Below are 18,030 nucleotides of genomic sequence, written 5' to 3' on the forward strand. Positions count from 1 at the left end.
GCAGGACTTTTTACGCAGAGCCATCTTTGCTCCCTAACTGCTAGCAATTAACATATGTTGAAAGAGGCAGGCATAATAAAACTGAAGAAATAAGATGATTTTTATCTTTAAGAAAAAATATGTTTTTTATGCAGGTTCTGATTAACTTACTGCAATGTATAAAGAGAGAGAAAGACAGAAGCCCATCAATGATTCTCAGTATGCAAGGGAAATACAGCACAAGATGGATTCAGAATATCAGGTATGCCCAGAAAGCAATAAATTGGTCAGTTACTTGAGTTATGTTCAGTCTTATGGAACATTGGCAAATGCTTAAACATCTGAGTGCAGTTGTTCTAAGCTGTTTATTTCTAATAGGAAATTTGTATTTTGTTACATGATGGTTCATTATTCCACTAGTGCAGGTGGAAATTAATAAATGACCAGTGAGGACACAATACTTCCTGATTTGCCTTTGAATTCCTTTTCCATTTAAATAAAAACAGTTTAGTAGAATTATAGTGGACCACTGGGATTACCCTAGTGGACTATATGTTGTGCACTCTTCATCTACCTCACATATGTAAAATTTAGTTGTTTGCTTTAGGTAGGGTGTTTGCCAAAGTAGGGCCAAAGGACTCAGAGTGAGATCCAAATCAAAATTTGTGCCTGCCTTAGGCATCACAGTACCTAAAATATGGGCAGCTTGCCCCAGAAGGGTCCTTCAGCACAACAGAATCAGGCACCTAGGATCCCTACAAGTGAGTGGGGAGATCTAGGCTCCTCCCAAAGGGGCAAAAAAGGTGCCCACAGTGAGCCAATGGGAAATGCTAGGCCCAAGGTATATCTAAAGTCCTGTTCCCCTGTGGAGTTTGCTTGTTTCAGGTGTACAGAAATAGGCACCTCTGTCACCCAATACCAGAGCATCTAAATGGGTGGGACACATTTGAAACACAACATCTAACTGAAAACGGCATTAAGCACAGCACCTGTCATCCTCTCTAGAATGGGGTTGTAATAGTTGATGATGGTTCTACCCACCTTTCACCCATTAGCCATTTGGTTATATCATTTGACCCCCCAAGTGTGCAATTTGAAGTTTATATTCTAGGCCCTTCACAGCTTTATGAGAATCAAGCTCACATTCCTCACTTTCCAAGAAACTCTTAGAATGTTTGTACTCAAGAACCTAACTAAAATTAGTGCTGAAAATTACAAAAATACATAAAATATATAGGCACATACTATATTTACCTGAATCCAAGATGACTTCAAAATTAAGACAAAGTCTTAATAATTAGATCTGTATATGGAAAATTATAGATGTGTTAGCATTTTCCATGTATAGAATCCAATTATTACAGGATTGTCTTAAATTTGTGGCAGGGAAAGCAGTAGTAGGAGGGTAAGAAGCTGGAAAAGCAACTCCTGTGCTACTAGCTTCTCAAAGAAAACTGCATCTTTTGGCACATGTCCCCCTTGCTACTTACCTTCCTCCCCAGTGCCTGTCCTCCAAAGCCCCTTGATTTCACCCTTGTGCCTGCTCCCTCTTCCACTTACCTGATGTGGCAGCTCTAGCTCTGGCTCTAGCTCAGGCCTGGGGCTCAAAGCACAGTGCCATTGGCCCAGGCCAGCAGCAGTAGAGATGGCAGCTCCAGGCCTGGCCGCTTTCCTGGCCCTGGGTCTGGACCAGAGCCATAGTAGCTCCCCTACTGCTGCATGACCTCTGGTGCAGGATGGGGAGTATGCGGTGTCCTCTGCGCACTACCCACTCCACACAGCAAGATCTCCCATGTGTACTCTGCCAGCATTTCACAATCTGCTCTGTACTCCCCTCACCCTGCATTGCAATTCCCTCAGGCTTCCCCACTTTACCGCACAAATTCTTCCATGCACTCCCCCAGCACTGCACAATCTCCCATGTTTTGCACAGTACTGGAGAAATCTCCTCCATGCTCCCCCCCAGCACTGCATGATCTACCCTGCACTCCTCCTCAGTATTGTTGAATGAAGGAGAAAGATACCTTGCTTTGGATTTAAATAAAATATGATACTATAACAATCCTCAGTGTACTCATAGTTAAATTGCCCATCACATTGTGGCTTTGTGAGGTACCACACTTCCAATAATGCATGGTTTAGAATGGCCGAGGTGTGCTTGAAGCAGGCTAGGAGAGCCAAAGCAATATTTCTTTTTAAGATACCTTGCAGTTCACCAATCCTCGGCTGGCAGGCACTAGCCCCAAGTCCTGACACACAGTTCCACAAGTCATTCTGGCAGCTGGGGATCAGCAGAGTTAAAAAGCAGTCTGGTTATTTATCCCAGTTATGCCACATGTTCTAGAGGTCAGGGGTGGTACATGTAAGAACCTAAATGTGCCAATCTTATACTATTAGGGATTCTTTTTTATCTGAGGAAATCCTCAGGCAACTGGTTTCTTTGATGCTGTGGCTATTCCATCCTGGTAGATCAGTGTAGTGACAAAAATGTTCTGGGTTCAGAGGATTTGGCTGTGGAATCAGATCAATCAGTCTAACTATTCTGCAGGCTCATTGCAAGACCTACCTACTTGAAGACGACACTTCCATAATTTTCCAGCAGGGTGGTAAATAAAAAACAAGCAAACAAAACCATTGCTCCCCAGGAGAAGCCTCTGTATTAAAATGAGGGGAAAAGAGTAAGAAACTCCATAAAAACCACTGGACACCTGACTATGCAGGTTTCAGTGCACTTTGATTCTGTGGTGATGGGCTCTCTCTCTCTCTGCTGTTTGCATTTACCATGATTACTCAATTACCAGGGCAGTTAATTATTCCCCATCAGTGGTGGATTTAGTTATTCAACAGATTAATACTTTTTCATGTGATGGGTCTTGTGAAAAGTGTGACCGCAGAACAATTTGAGATGAGATCATCTTGTCCAGGTGCTCTGTAATTGAAATTAAGTAGCAAATTATCCAGAAGGAAAAATATATATGTTTTGTTCTTTAGGCATGCCTAAGACAACAGGAGCAGAATAAAGAACAGGCTGAGAAGAGACAAGAGCAACATACCAGGCCTGAACAGAGACAGAAAACCCTATCTTTCCTGTCTTCTACACGCAGTTATGAAAGACCATGGATATCAGCTGTACCAGTTACTAGACAGGTACTTAAACTATAGGCACACAGATCTTCATAATTTAAAGGATACTCAAGTGGCAGAGAACATTGTAATGGAGCAGTTTCTTACCATTACATACAGTTTCCACAATACAAGCAGCAATTAGCAAGGAATGCTTGGGGAGAAACAGCCATAAAATTTACTTATGTCATGGGATCCACAATGTTGTATTCCAGCAATTATTTCTTTTCTGTAAAATTATGGATGAGCACACTTATGAGAGCTTCTGATTAAACTGAGTAGTAGGATATGACAGGGCCATCTCACAGCCAGTTTAATCATTGGCCCACTCACCTGTCTAAGGCAATCTGCCCACCTGCCTTGCCTTTGATGCATCCAATTAGTTGTTTATAAAATGGGAGACTGCACATTTACTGCCCAATGCCAAGGGCATATAATACATGGCTCTGAACATCCCTTTATACCATGTCCCATGCCTCACAGATGGCATCACTATATGGCTCCAGCCCCACAATGGACTTCACTCTATACCCATCTAGTGTTCAGACCACAACTGGATACCCCCCTTCTCAGGCAGTCTGCTCCACCCTCATTCTGGGCTGCCAAGCTCCCTGAACCCTTCTTCCTCTCAGCAGTGGCCTCATTTCTAGGCATGTTGGAACCCCAGGTCCCTGGCTCTGGGCATCCCTCACAGTGGGCACTCTGGCTCTTTGACCATCCTGGTCCTGGCCTCAGCATTGACTAGTCAAGGGTTTCTCTAGTCAGGTTATTAAGCCACTTGCCCTCTCTCTCATACAGGTCCACCTTCTTAGGCCCCTCCAAACCCAGCTCATTCAGTCTCTAAGGCCAGCCCACACCACAATCCTTCAGGCTTGCCCCTGCAGACCCTACTCTACACAGCCTTCTTACACACCCTCACTGGGCCCACTACCCCCCTCACTGGGGCTCCCAGCCTTATGTCCCTTGGGTCCCAAGCCTGATGACAGCTGCACCCCTCACCTGTCCCCTCCCTGGTCATAGGGGCTGGGGCTATATGGCACCTCATACTTGCCTTTCACTAGGGAGGTACTGATATGGCATTTCTTGGGGACCACCCTACCACAGGCAGCCCTAACATACTATCCAACCCTAGCAGGGTATAGATTTAGGTCATTCCCCAGAACTAGGACCCCCCTCCATCCCCCTAGTTCCTACCCTTAACCATCACATACTCTGAGAGCAGCAGCTTTCCAGCAGGCCAATATTACTCCAGCAGTACCCCTATAACAATTACCAACTCAGGTTTGAGGGCTTGGGTTTATATTGAGGCTGCTCCACCCCATCCTCCAATCTGGGAGCCCTCCCATAGTCATGTGACTGCTTAATTAGGCTACATCGCACCTGCTGGCTGCTACTCCACAGCCTGCTCAAACCTCTTGAAGCGACAGGCACCAAAGGTGCCCAGCCACACACAAGTAGCAGTTTCTGTTCTGTTCCAGTATAGTAGGGGTAGGCAAAATATGGCCTGCGGGCTGCATCCGGCCCACTAGGCCATTCCATCTGGTCCGCAGGGCCCCTAAAAAATTTAGAAAATTAATATTTATCTGCCCCTTACTGCCTGTCAAAAATGACAGGAATCTGGGGCAGTAGAACCCAGGGGGAGCTGGTGGCAGAACTAAACAGCCTCAGCAGCAAGTCCCACCCAGCTTCGCCCCCCCACTCCACCCCGAGCCCCAGCTGGAAGGCTCTGCCTGGCAGGGGCTGCTGGGGGCTTCTGGCCTGGGGCTGTTCCTGCCTCCCTGCACTGAGGGAAATGCAGATAAGGAGGTGGGGAGGGATGCAGGGGAGGACTGTGGGTGATCTGCCAGGTTCTCAGGGCCAGCTGGGCTAGCTTCTGCAGCCCCAGCACTGTAGCTGGGAACCATGTATTGCTGGAACATAGTGGGTGGGGATGGGGAGCAGGAAAATGGCTGTGGCAGGTGGGGAGAAGGGGCAGCAAGTGGGCATGCGGAGCACAGAAACATCTAAGCAGAAGCTCAGGGCCAGTGCCATCAGGGCCCAGAGTGGGGTGGAAGGAGCGCAGAGCCCGGGCTGCCAGGGTCTCTATGGAGCCGGGTTGGCTTCCTCCTTTCCCTCTTGGAGCAGCACAGCCTGGCTGCATAGAGCCCCTGACAGCCCGGACCCCATTCTCCTGCCACCCCGCTCTGGGCCCCATCATGCTGACCCGGTGCACTGGTGCGGACCCCATCCTCCCACTCACTTCACTGCACTCCATGCACTTGCTTGCTGCCCCTTCCTGCCTGCCTGCTGCAGCCATTCACCTGCTTCCCCCCTCCCACTGCATTCCTGTAACACATGGCTCCCAGCTGCAGCACTGGGACCCCAGAAGCAGCTGGGACATGGTGCTGGAACAGTAGAGTGGGGGGCGGGGGGTGGGAAAGCGGCAGGAGAAGGGCAGCAGTGGCAGGCAGGAGGCAAGTGGCAGTGAGTAGGAGCATGGGACCTGCGCCAGTGCCTTGGGGCCAAGAATGGCAGGAGCATAGAGCCTAGGCTTGCAGGAATGCTGGCAGGGGCTCTGCCTGCCGCGGGTGGGAGGGGCTCACGGTAGAGCATCGATGATAGAGGCTGCCTAGCGGGGGCTGTACCCCATGCTGCGATGTGCAGCACTGGCTGGAGCCATGCCCCACCAGGTATCAGTGCTGGCCACAAGTGCCCCAAGCGCCCCTGCCTGCTGCTGTGCCATAAGGGGAATGGGGGGGTCCCTCATCCCCGCCACCATCCTTCACACCCCACAAGTGTCAAACACCCACAGCCTGCTCCCAGAACACCCCATATATACACAACACCCCACAAACCCTATGCCCCCCACACAGCCTTACCCCCTCACAAGCCTCCGTCCACACACCCCTCCAACCACACCCCCATCACACACATACACACACACACTCTACCACCCCCCCCACAATATACAAGACTAAGAATTTACTTACGTAGCTCTTATATAACTAAGAGTTATTATGCAATCACCTCTATATATACTATGCAAACACAAATCATGACAAAACTATTTTTTGTAATAAAATGAAAATAAGCTATAGTAGGTGTTTGACTTTTAGTGTATGATTTGTATTTTTTCTTGTCCTAAGATGGCAACCCCCCCCTCCCAAAAGGAGTATTTTGGGGGGGCAAGGTGAAGGACTTCTAGTGGCAAAGGTCAGGGGTTAGGGATGGGACTTCCAGTCCCAAGATGGCAACCAGGTGGCAGGGTAACTGTGAAGGGGCGGGGCTACACATGTGGTCCTCGAAAGCTCACCAAACCTTCTTAAGTGGCCCTCCATCCAAAATTATTGCTCGCTTCTGGTTTAGATGTTTTCTTAATTCTGGATTTCTCCAGGAATCATAGTGGCCTTTCTGGGACCTCTGCAGATGGTTTACATGTATTCGTTTATTATTTATACAATTTATATGGCTCTTTTCCCAACAAAGCCTCAGGGCAACTTACAGTAAGAGAAAAGAACAACTTAACAGGGAAACTAAAATACTACAATAAAATAGAGGCCCTTATACAATATCTCAGACTAGCTTTGTTTGCTAAACACCTGCCTAAATAAGAAAAGCTTGTACCCCTTCCAAAAGATGTCCTGACTCAGGCTTTGGTGCAGGGGCAAGCAATTATTTCTGATGAGGGGACAGTTAATGAGTTTTGGTGAGTTGTCGAGGGCTGCATGGATAGTCCTGCCCCTTGACAGTGCCCCACCCCCTGGTCACCATCTTGAGATTAGAAGTCCCACCCCTAACTCCCACCCTCCCTCACACCCACACCCTGCCCACCTGAGCTCTGCGCTGCCACCACTCCTCAGAGGCAGGCTCCATGCTGCTGCCAGCCCCAGCCCCACACTCCCCACTCCCACCCAGCTGCAGCAGGATGCCGGGGAAGCTGAGCAGGTCCCCTGGCAGCTGCAGCAATGGCAGTAGGAGCCCTGCCTGGAAGCTGTGTGCTGGTGGGGCCGAGCCCTGCCGCCCACAAGGGTGGGAGCAAGGCGCAAGGTGGAGTGTGTCTATATGAGTGCCTCGATCCCACTGTCATGGGTGAAAGGGTTGGGTGGGTACAGTTAATTGGTGGGCATTGCAGGCCAGAAGAAAGTGCCTGGCAGGCTGGATCTGGCCCATAGGTTGTATTTTTCCTGCCTCTGCTTTGGTGGGCCTCAAGAGGGAGGGAGTGCCAGAGCTGAAGAGCTGTTCTTAAGAATGACCTCCTTCACATTTTCACCAAGCAGGTTTGACATACTATGGTACATGCAGGAAGTTGCCCTTGGCTGACCTTAGGAAACATGATGAAATGTAAGGAAGAATGCAGTCCTTTAGGTATCTAGGGGCCAGGCCATTTAGGGCCTTATAGGTCAAAACCAGCACCTTCAAGTATGCCCAGAAAGCTACTGGGAGCCAGTGCAGATGCTAGAGTAACCTACTCCTGTCAGAAGGTGGGCCACTGCATTCTGCACCAGGTGCAGCCTCTAGATACTTTTCAAGGGTAGCCCTGTGTGGGAACATATAAAACAGGCCTGAGGACAGCATTATCCTCCAGCAACTAGGTTGGCAGTACAGGCTGACCTGGACAGGCTTGCGAGGTGGGTGGATCTTAACCTGATGATATTCAATACGGAGAAATGTAGTGTTCCATCTGGGGAGAAATAATCTGCAACACACTTACAGGCCAGGCGGTGCAATGCTTGCGAGCACCACAACTGAATGAGACCGGGTGTCATGATAGACCACAGAATGAACATGAGCCAACATGATGCAGTAGCTGGCAGAGCTAATCAAACACTGGCATGCCTCTACTGATGCATCTTGAGCAAGACTAAGGATGTCATCCTCCTGCTCTACTCAGCCTTGGTGAGACTGCAGCTGGAGTACTGTGTCCAGGTCACGGTGCCATATTTCAGGAAGGGTGTGGAGAAGCTTAAGAGAGTCCAAAGGAGGGCCACACTCATGATGAGAGTGTTGGAGAACAGGTCATCAGAGAGAGATTAAAGACTTGGGACTGTTCAGCCTGGAGAAGAGAAGACTCAGAGAGGACTTAGTGGCAGACTATAAGTATATTAGGGGTGTACACATCAGGGCCTGGGGGAGCATCTGTTCACTAAGGTACCCCAGGGAAAAACAAGAAACAATGGGCACAAACTAATTGAAGATTGCTTCAGATTGGACATAAGGAAAAACTTCTTTACGAGTTGAGTTCCGAGGGTCTGGAACAGGCTCCCCCCACAGGTGGTACAGTCACCCACCCTGGTGATATTCAAAAAGCATCTTGATGCCCACCTTGCTGGGGTCATCTGACCCCAGCAGTCTTTCCTGCCCAAGTGCAGGGGGACTGGACCTGATAATCTTGTAAGGTACCTTCCAGCCCCTAACATCTATGAATCTATGTGAAAAAAAACAGAGGTGGTGGGAGCAGTGCAGTGCTGGGGCCTGTTGTCTGCATCATTGACCTCAATGGGTGCATCCAGATGAACACACACGTGCTTCTTGCCCCATCTCAAACCCCTTTGAGGCCGGGCAAGAGGCACGTGCAGGAATGAAAAAATCTTCCACACATAAGAAAAATCCAGGGGTCCAAAAAAAATGAAGCTAAAAAAAGTAGGGCAGGGCACAGTCCTGGACTATGGCCTGAGACAACTGAAGGCTGGGTCCTCCATGGAGATACTCTGGCTGCCAGACCATTTCTGTGGTTGGTTCCTCACCCTGGTGCTGAAACACGTGGCCTGCCAAGCTGTGTGTTCAGCACCAGGGCTCCAATGCCATAAGTAAGGGGTCAGGGGGCTGGAGGAGGGGGGACACCCACTGCTCTCCCCGACCCCAGACTGCTGTAGTGGGTAGAGGGTGCAGGGAAGTCTCAGGGCTGCTGCAGCAGTCCAGCTGGGACAAGGGGTAGTGTCCCCAGGTACCAATTGGCTGGGCCCTAGAAGCTCCTGAGAGCAAGTAGCCCTGAGCTACTTGCCAGGGCAGTTTTTTGTACTGCTGGGGTCAGGACAGGGAAGCTTTTTATACTGCTGGGGACAGTACAGGTGCTGGTCCTAGGCTCTATCTCCCCCTGGCTGCAGATCCGGGAGGATCCTGGCAGGGTTTTTTTGCCCCAAATGGCACAATTTGCTCCACCACAAAGTGCATGTCTGAGCATGTACACTGCGGCAAAAAGCCCTGGCTCAGATTTGCACCACTTCTATTTGAGCTGCTGTAAGTGCATGTGCTTGCATGTGTGGATGCACCCAATGTGAGGAGCAGGACCAGGTTTTCATCCCAAACATGCTTTTTATAGCATGACACACCAATGAAACTAACACCCAAATATTAGTTTCAACTATGGCCAGTTTTGATGAAAAATGTGTTACAGTCTAACTGGAATAACTTAGACTAAAACAGTGGGATAAAACAACTTTTCAGATGTGGGACCACTAAGAAGATGAATGTTTACAAATTCTCTCACTAATATACAAGTATTATCACAATTTTTTTTGTTTTGATTTTATTTGCATACAAATATATTCACATTCTCAGTGCTGTATATACTATCATTCACAAATTTTATCTGTGTATAAACTATTTTACAGAATTATATTCAATAACTGCTGTGATAACTGTGGAGCTGAACAATGGAATCAGGCATCCCATTTGGGGTGCCTGATCCATTCAGCAGGTGAAGAGCAGTTGAAAGGTACCTGCAAGGAATAGAATTTGGATTTGCCAATTCTTCATGAATGTTTTTATATGTACACTATTAAAATTGAACTTGTTTTAATATATTAAAATAGACAGTAAACAGTAACATAGATACATAGGAATGGACACACTGAATCACACCGGTGGTCTCTCTAGTTCAGCATGCTGTCTCTGACAGTGGCTGGTATGAGCTGCTTCAGAGTAAGGTGCAAGAAACTTGGGAGGAGGCAAATATGAGATATATATTCCCAGGGTGTATTACAGTTGCTTGCCGCATTCATGCAGCTTATTTTAAGCTTCATGGGGTGCATCTACATATTACCATATGGTAACGTTGCTACAGTGCCATGCTTTAGTACTTCCTTTTGGAAAGTACTAAAGCATGGTGCAGTATGGGTGGTTACTACACCATGCTTTCACTGCTACATTGCCATAGTGATGCACTATATTTGGGGAGCACACCGCTACAGCGATGTAGCTAGTGATCATGTGTAGACACATGATTGGTACATTGCTGTAGAGCACTGTACATTGCCATAGCCCATTGCTTATTGGCATCAGGTAACATGTAGATGTACCTATGCATGAAGACAAGGAGCAGTGTATGCAGCTGTTGGCTGCTCACAGGAGTCATGTGGGGAGCTCAGTGTCAGTAACTCAAGGTGGGCGAGGGGGAGGGTCTAGCAGGTCCACAGAGTGGGGAAAGGTTGCCTGGTTGGCAGGCGCATTAGGGAGCTAAAAATAGCACAGTCGGGACCAGTGGGGTGGGAATAGCTCAGGCTTGGGGCTGGAGTGAGTAGCTAGGCTTTCCCATCCTCAGGGATCTGCTGCCTCTGCCTACAGATGTTCCAGAGAACCCTTTCTTAGATTGGGTTAACCTGAGCTTGTTTTAAGTTACTGCCCCTACTCAAGTGAACTAACTTAGATTGGGCATGCCATTTTGGGGGTGATTTAAGCCTTTTGCATGCCTGGACAATCGAGCATTTAGATCAATCTAACCCTAATTAGGTCAGTCTAATGTAACACCTGTAAGTACATCTAGGCAAGTTTCCTCCAGTGCTTAATAATGACATTTTATATCCTTTCCAACATTATTGTGTTAATTTTAGTATATACTATTACAGCATTTTTAAAAAACGCTAATTGAATCATGCAGTATCACTGTAGATGGTTACCGCAGTTTGTCCCGGAGACCGGGGTGACACCGGCAACTCAGCTGCGCCAGGGGACGATGTTCCTGTGAAACCCACGCGGCTCGTGAGTCAGCTTTTCATACAGCTGCAGCCGGCCAGTGACGTCAGCTCCAGACGCCGGCCGGCGAAGATAAAAATGGTGGCGACTGCAGCGGAAGGGGTGGATGGCCCCAGAGTGGGGGATCCATCAACGGCGGAGGAGGAGTGTGAGGCCCTGCAACGTCCGGGGAAGAACGGGGAGACTGAACAAGGGGAGCCAGAGAGAGGGAGCCAGCAGCAGCCCCCAGGAGCTGGTGGCAGATGAGAGGCACCCAAACGGGACAGCGACGAGGAGGAGCCATCACAGAGGGCTTGCCGGAACCAGGTGAACGCCGGGCGTGGAAGGGTGACAAGGATCCCGAAGGAGGATCTTGATCGGGGCGGGGTCGCCGCCAGGACCACTGGCACCGGGATCTATTGGAGCTAGAGTCCTAGGGATAGGGGGTCTGGAGCCACCTCTATACCCATAGGGGCTCGACCCATTAGGTATAAGGGATAGGGATAAGGGAAGGTGGCGGACAGGCGAGATAGGCCATGTGACTCCACAGGGTCGGCTGAAGAAGGTGGCATGTGGCCAGGGTGGAGGGGTGGTTAGAGCCCTGTGTACATCTGCCGGGTCAGACCCAGACAGCGAGGGACCCACTAGGCGACCCCCCCATTGATGGTACACCAAGACGTAGCAGGCGAGCGCGGGGGTGGCGACGCGGCGAAAGAACACCCACATTGCTGTCAAGGGTCCTGGGGTGGGGCGACAACAGAAAGGCGGTACCCTCAGGAGTGAAAAAAGCCTGGCAGGCACACAGTTATTACATCTGTATGATCTTGGAGCAATACAAGTTAGTTAAGACTCCCATGAATGAATCAGGTTACAGTTGGCATGGTTTTGCTACACTTGTAGCGCTACAGGTTCATGCTGATATAGCAGTTGCATCTTAACAACTTGTAAAAGTATCCTTTGATATTGATACAATTGTTATATCTGTCCATACCATCAATTTAAAGAGGATTGTAGCAGGGCGCTAAGGTGCCTGCTACTTGTAGAAAGGAGATAACTACCCAGGTGCAGGTAGCTAGGGCAACCAGAGGGAGCTAGTGACCCACACCTGCCAGCAGTCAGCTGATCGGAAGGGGCAGGGCCTGGCCCACATTTAAATCCCAGGGCTGAGGCCAGGAGGCAGTTCCCTGCCAGCAGCCATGGAGGAAGGAGCTCTCCCAGAGCAAGCAGAGGGGAGAGGCCAGACTGCAGGTACAGCTCTGAGACTGGTGGGGAGGATGGAGCACCCTGATGTGGCTGGAATAATGTTATAGCTGGGTGGCTAGGATTTAAGTTATAGCCCAGGGGCTTGTGTTTTGGTTTGCTGTTTTTACCGGTGGCTTGGGTGACACTATAACAGGATAGAGGGGGCCTCATAGGGGACCCATGGCAGCGTGGAGACCCCTGCCCCAGAGAGGGGGAAGTGAGAAGCCCCAGAGAGAGGGTGCAGTGGGAGACAGAGCTACAGAAAGATTGATCATCAGAGAGGGCACAGAGTGAGACAGGGCTGCAGAGAGCCCAGAGAGGACAAGGGGGCCAAAGGGTAACAAGGCCCCATTCTGGAGAAGGCTAGACCCTCAGAGTCAAACCCTGTGTGGTGGGTTTTGGACAAGGAGGCCTAACTAGACAAAAACAGGGGTCAGCCCCAGGTGGGCAAAAGACCCCAACATACAAAATACAATAGGCAGTCTCCCGCTCGCAAGAACAACAACAATAATTTCCATCAAGACGTGGCAGGAAAGTAGAGGGCGGGACATAAGAGTTCCAAAGAAGAGTTCAAGGGCACCCCACGTAATGCACAGATTAACAGGGAAGATGGTGCTGGGGCGGGCGGCCTGTTACAAGCATAAATACTATTTTAACTGTGGGTGGAATTCTATTTTCCTTTGTGCTTCTAAATGGTATTTTTGCCATTTACGCACAGGTTGTGATTCTGTTTTCCCTGTAATGGGGATATGTCAGCATGTCTGTATTAAGCATGTGCAGTTGGCTGGGTACTGGTAGGGCAGGTATGCAGCTACATACATATGTACCTGAGCATAAGACTCAAAAAAGATAATGGAAGGGAGACTTTCCATGTTTTAGCCCTAATGACTATGTGTTTAGACCACTCACCCAGGAAGCTGGATACTTGGATTCTAAGCCTTCCTCAACCAGACAGGTTGAATCTACTTCTTTCTGACTTTGTTTGAACCACTACACCACAGTTTAGTTAGTAGCCATGCCATTTTCCAGTGATCTTTTTAAAGATGAGCCCTTGTGTTTAATGATGATGGGAGAAAAAGCGGAGTAGTGGCCTAGCCTAGGACCTATGGCCTGCTTTCTTTCTTTCTTTCTTTCACTGAGCCACATCCCCTGTAGCTTGTCCTCTTCTTGGCTTCACATATCTCCCTTTATTGGCTGCTCTGGTGGCGAGCTTCAGAAGGACTGAGTAAGGGCACATCTGTACGTGCTATTAATTTGCATTAGGCTTACTGCACAGTAAAAGACTACAGGAGTTGGGGTTTTACAGGGCCAGGAGAGCTCTGCCTGTTGCTTCTTTAAAAAGAGCATTGAGAGGGGACCTGATGTGCACTGGGCTGGGAGACAGCAGCCCTTGCAGTGGGCAGAGCTCCCCTGACCCCATGGCCCTAGGGACACACAACTGCCAGCGAACCCCCTTGTGAGTGGACGGGCTTTCCCACTTCTCTTCATCCTGTTGGAATCGCAGAGACTTCTACCTTGTCCTCTCTCCCTCTGACCTGCCACGTCTTTGTTAGGTTAGTTTTCAGGACTTTAGATGGTATCTCTAGTGATAGTTGTATAGGCGAGGTCGGTCTTCCACAGGGCTCCACCATCCCTATACCCTGCCCCTTTCCTCTTGAGTGACAAGTCCTCTCTTCCTATTGGTACTGAGTGCAAGTTGCCTGTTCTTGGCTCCTCTCTGGCCTGGTTGGCTGTGGGCTTCACAAGAGGTTGTGGTCATGCCTTCTAGGCAGATCATGCCTCAATTGTCTCAACCCTACTTGCCATAGTCTTCCTTCTTTCTGGGATCAGTGCATCCTGGGGAGATGGAGTCTCTGCCTGCCAGTCCCAGGGTTCACGTTCAGATGCTACTGGGTCTCAGGTGTTGACTCTCAAGCTTGATTAATCAGCACTCAGGTGTGCAGGGGATTGGGCTCTCCCCTGCTATACTTCCCCTGCTCAGGATTACTACATAACACCACAAATGAAAAACTTTAGAATCTATGCTGGGCTTCAGCTCCCCTGTCTGCAGCTACTCTGAGCCAGTGGGCTCTTTTACTCAGTTCCTCTGGGCAAATCCCTTCTTCACCTGGGTGTATCCAGGACCCTCTGAGGCTCACTGTCTTCAATATCCCCTCTTGCCCTCTTTCCTGAGGGTTTAATACTCTCTCCCTGGGCTACTCCTTCTCCTAGTGTCCCTGTCACCCTGGCCAGTAGGCCACCTGTAAGCACCCCGCTGTCTGGCTTCACTTATCTGGGTAGCACATCGGGTTGATTCCTCACTTGGGGTCACAGTCTCCCTGGCATCCCCTGAGGGTTCAGATAGCTAGGTCTTGGCTGTGGCAGGATCCTCCTCCCAGTCTGGCTGCAGCGTCCCCCTTTTTTCCCATGCTGAATGCCAAGCCCTGCTTGGCGTACTCCTTTTAAACTTCCCAGGGTTTCCCTCCGGGCCAATCAGCATGGGCCCTCGGGGCACAAGCTCCCTGGGCCAGGTGTGTGGCTCCTGCTCTCTTCCCTGGAGCTTTTCTCGGTATGCTTGGTGGAAGTGCTGCCTGTCTGGGACCCTGCTAGGTGAGTTCCCCTCCACCCCACCCCTGAGCTCCCTCGGAGGCAGTGCTGCTAACTCTGCCTCTGCCAGGTGAGTTCCAAGCCTCCTGGCAGCTTCCCTCAGCATGCTGGGTGGTGTGGTGCTCCCAGACCTGGCTGGGTAAGTTTGTTTGTTTTTTGGGGGGGGAACGGGGGGAAGAGGGCTTGCGGCTGGCAGGCAGGGATGGCACCACTTGTCCAAGCCCTGCTGGCTGCATTTTCCGCACTCTGTCTTGTCCTGTGGGAGTCTAGCGGGGGCTGCTCCCCAGCCCCTGCTACACCCCTGCCAGGTGGGGCTTCCCTTCCTTGCAGGTGTTTTGGTGGGAATTGTCCCGTGTGTGAAGCAGGGCATGGGACTCACTGGCAGCTGCCTTGCTTGGGTTCCCAACTCACTTGCCCCCTGAAGCAGCTCTGCACAGCTAGGATCTAGCTGCTCCAGGGGCAGGTAGGGGCTGGGAATTTGAGTGGGTGGGAGCCAGGATAGGGGGCAGAGAGATCCCCAGTCCTAGCACTGATCAGTTCCTGGCTCCTGTGGGGAGCTAGGAACTGAGCAGCACGTGGACCAGGGACAGAGAGCTCCCTGTCCGCTGGAGCCCCCTGGAGCCTAGGTTACCTCTGATTAAATTTGCATGTACTAGCTAACTGCACGATAGCCTAAAGGCTCTACACATGTAGACGGTGTCGACTTAGATTGTCTACTTTGCAGTGAAGTGTCTTGTGCAGATGCACCCAGGGGATGCTCAGTAATGCCTAACCTGTGATGTGGTGATTAGTTTACTGTGTTAGCAAGTCAAAGTGGTGCAGGTTCAACTCCTCTCTGGGGGAAGGGGTCCTAGAACATAGGTCTTTGGGTTTCTAGATCAGGGTCCTACCTACTCTGCTGTTGTGTTTAAAATATAGGATTGCTGTAGTCCACCACCATTAGTTCTAGGATGCTGGTGAGCTACATTGTGAATTTAGATAGATACATGTGCAAAATGGGTATGTGTACATAATCTTGAAGCTGTCTGGCCTATGTGGAGCCTTCTGCACATGCTCAGTCTATATGCACATGCTTCCACATCCACAGTGCAGGGCAGATGGAATTGCAACCTGCAACAATGCCACTTCTAGGGTTACCATATTTCCAGGTCCAAAAAAGAGGACACCTGTCACTGGCGGGGGGCAATTACGAGCTGGTGCCCTGCCCCTGCCCATTCTGTTGCCCCTCACTGACAAGCCACCCCCCCCAGCCTTGCTGCTGCCCCTCACTCCAGAACCACTGACTCCAGCCTTGCCAGTGCCCCTCACTCCCAAACAGCAGTACCCTGCCACACCTCCCCTGCCACACCTCCCCAGCCCTGCTGATGCCCCTTACTCCTGACCCGCAGCCCCCTGGTGCTGCCAGTGCCTTGTGCACCCAACCCACCATCAACCATCCCATCCCACTAGTGCCCCTCACTCTTGACCCTCAGTCCCTGCCTCCCCGCCCTGTTGGTGCCTCTCACTCCCGACCTACAGCCCCTGCCCCACAGCACAGAGTCTGGGACACGGGCAGGACCTGCAGCCCCTGCCCCACCCAGCTCTGCTGGTGCCCCTCACTTCCAACCCGGAGACCCCTGCCCCACCCCAGCCCTGCTGCCAAAGCAGTTCTCACCTTACGCGTGCATCCGCTGTCTCTCACAAACACACACATGCTCTCCCTCTCTGTCTCTACCTGGCTTTCTGGAGCCTGCTCCAGGAGCATGTAACCCCCAACAGCCAATCACCTTGCACCCTGCTCTTAGCTGGAACTAGCCAGCCAGGGATTGCAGAAAAAGCAGACATTTCGCTCTTATTTAAAAAATCTGCCTGGACACAGCACAGGGGTCCAAAAAAGAGGACATGTCTGGGAAAACCCATCTGTACGGTAACCTTAACTTACACAACTAGAAAACTGCCATTTAGATCCAGAAAGGGAAACAAAATCCCACCCTATGTGTATTGCAGCTTTCAACGCTGTTATTTACAAGTAGAGCTCTCAAAAATAGGATCCAATTCCAGATCAGGGTTAAAGGTTTGATCTGCCTACAAGCTCTTAAAGGAGAAGTGGTAAATCCAGAGTGAAGATGAATGGACATGAACGGTTTAAGAAAGGAAATAAAGGCCATATTTTTTCCCTGTTCTATGCTCCAAAACAGAGCTTGCTTTTTCAGATACGTAAATATTCTACAATTTTAGCCATCAGGAAACAAGCCTAGAGAATGAATGCTGCCTTCTCCTCTAGAATTGATTTTATTCTTAAATCAGGTTATTATATTCAGATTAGTCATTACCTGATGTGTATATTGTTGGCAAATGCAAAGATAAGTTAATACATTTATTCTGTATTGAGAAGCACTATGGCTCTTCTGGTCTGTAAGCCAAGTGCTTTGACTTGGCCTTAGCAGGAGTTCAAACATGCAGTTAGTGCATGTTTTGGCTGGGTGTGCTTGCCTCTCCCACGTACTTTTTCAGGGTGGCAAAATGTTTCTATAATAATGGTGCTGCATTTCTGCTGCTGATTTGAGCACATTCCTCATTCACTGAATTTTATTTTATATTTTTTATTATGTTGCTTTCAACAACTCATTATTAAGAACTGTGTGTGCAGGGGAGTGTTTGGGGTTCCCCGCTTACATTTCTATGCTGTTGTGTATTTATATTAGAAAAAACAAAGCAAAAGAACTGTATCTTCCTTTGGAGCCAAAAGTGGTGATTGTTTCATTATGACCTTTAGTTCTTTCTGGAGTTTGTTTTTAAGACTTGTGTGAAATCTCTGTCTGCTGAGTGGTCACCAACATGTTGCTTTTTATACTTTTTCCCTTAATGGCCTTTGGATAATACTCCAACAATTTATCCCTGAAGTTATGAGTCTATAACAGTGGGGAACAGCTCGCGCTGTTCAATTTCTTTATCAGCGATTTGGACAATAGGGTGAAAAGCACCCTGTTTAAATTCGCTGATGATACCAAAATTTGGGGTGAGGTGATCACGCTAGTAGGGAGGGAAAGACTGCAGCAAGACCTGGATAGGTTACAGGGGTGGACTAACAAAAACAGGATGCACTTCAATACTGACAAGTGCAGGGTGCTGCACTTGGGCAGTAGTAACCAGCAGCACACTTATAAGATGGGAAACTCCCTTCTTGAGAGC

The 18,030-nt window shown here is 49.5% G+C and overlaps 1 protein-coding gene across 1 annotated transcript in view; it reads left to right on the forward strand.

Annotated features, from left to right (window-relative positions):
- Positions 1-18,030, forward strand: part of MARCH10 (membrane associated ring-CH-type finger 10) — a 110,257-nt gene that overhangs the window by 16,307 nt on the left and 75,920 nt on the right. Inside the window, exons 2-3 of the mRNA XM_019548484.1 lie at positions 135-241; positions 2,971-3,126. Coding sequence (XP_019404029.1) covers positions 155-241; positions 2,971-3,126 — 243 coding nt within the window. The 5' untranslated portion in view covers positions 135-154. The remainder of the gene's footprint in view (positions 1-134; positions 242-2,970; positions 3,127-18,030) is intronic.

Source organism: Crocodylus porosus, unplaced genomic scaffold (assembly GCF_001723895.1).
Source record: "Crocodylus porosus isolate Cpor-Errol unplaced genomic scaffold, CroPor_comp1, whole genome shotgun sequence".
In the NCBI taxonomy this organism is placed as follows: domain Eukaryota; kingdom Metazoa; phylum Chordata; order Crocodylia; family Crocodylidae; genus Crocodylus; species Crocodylus porosus.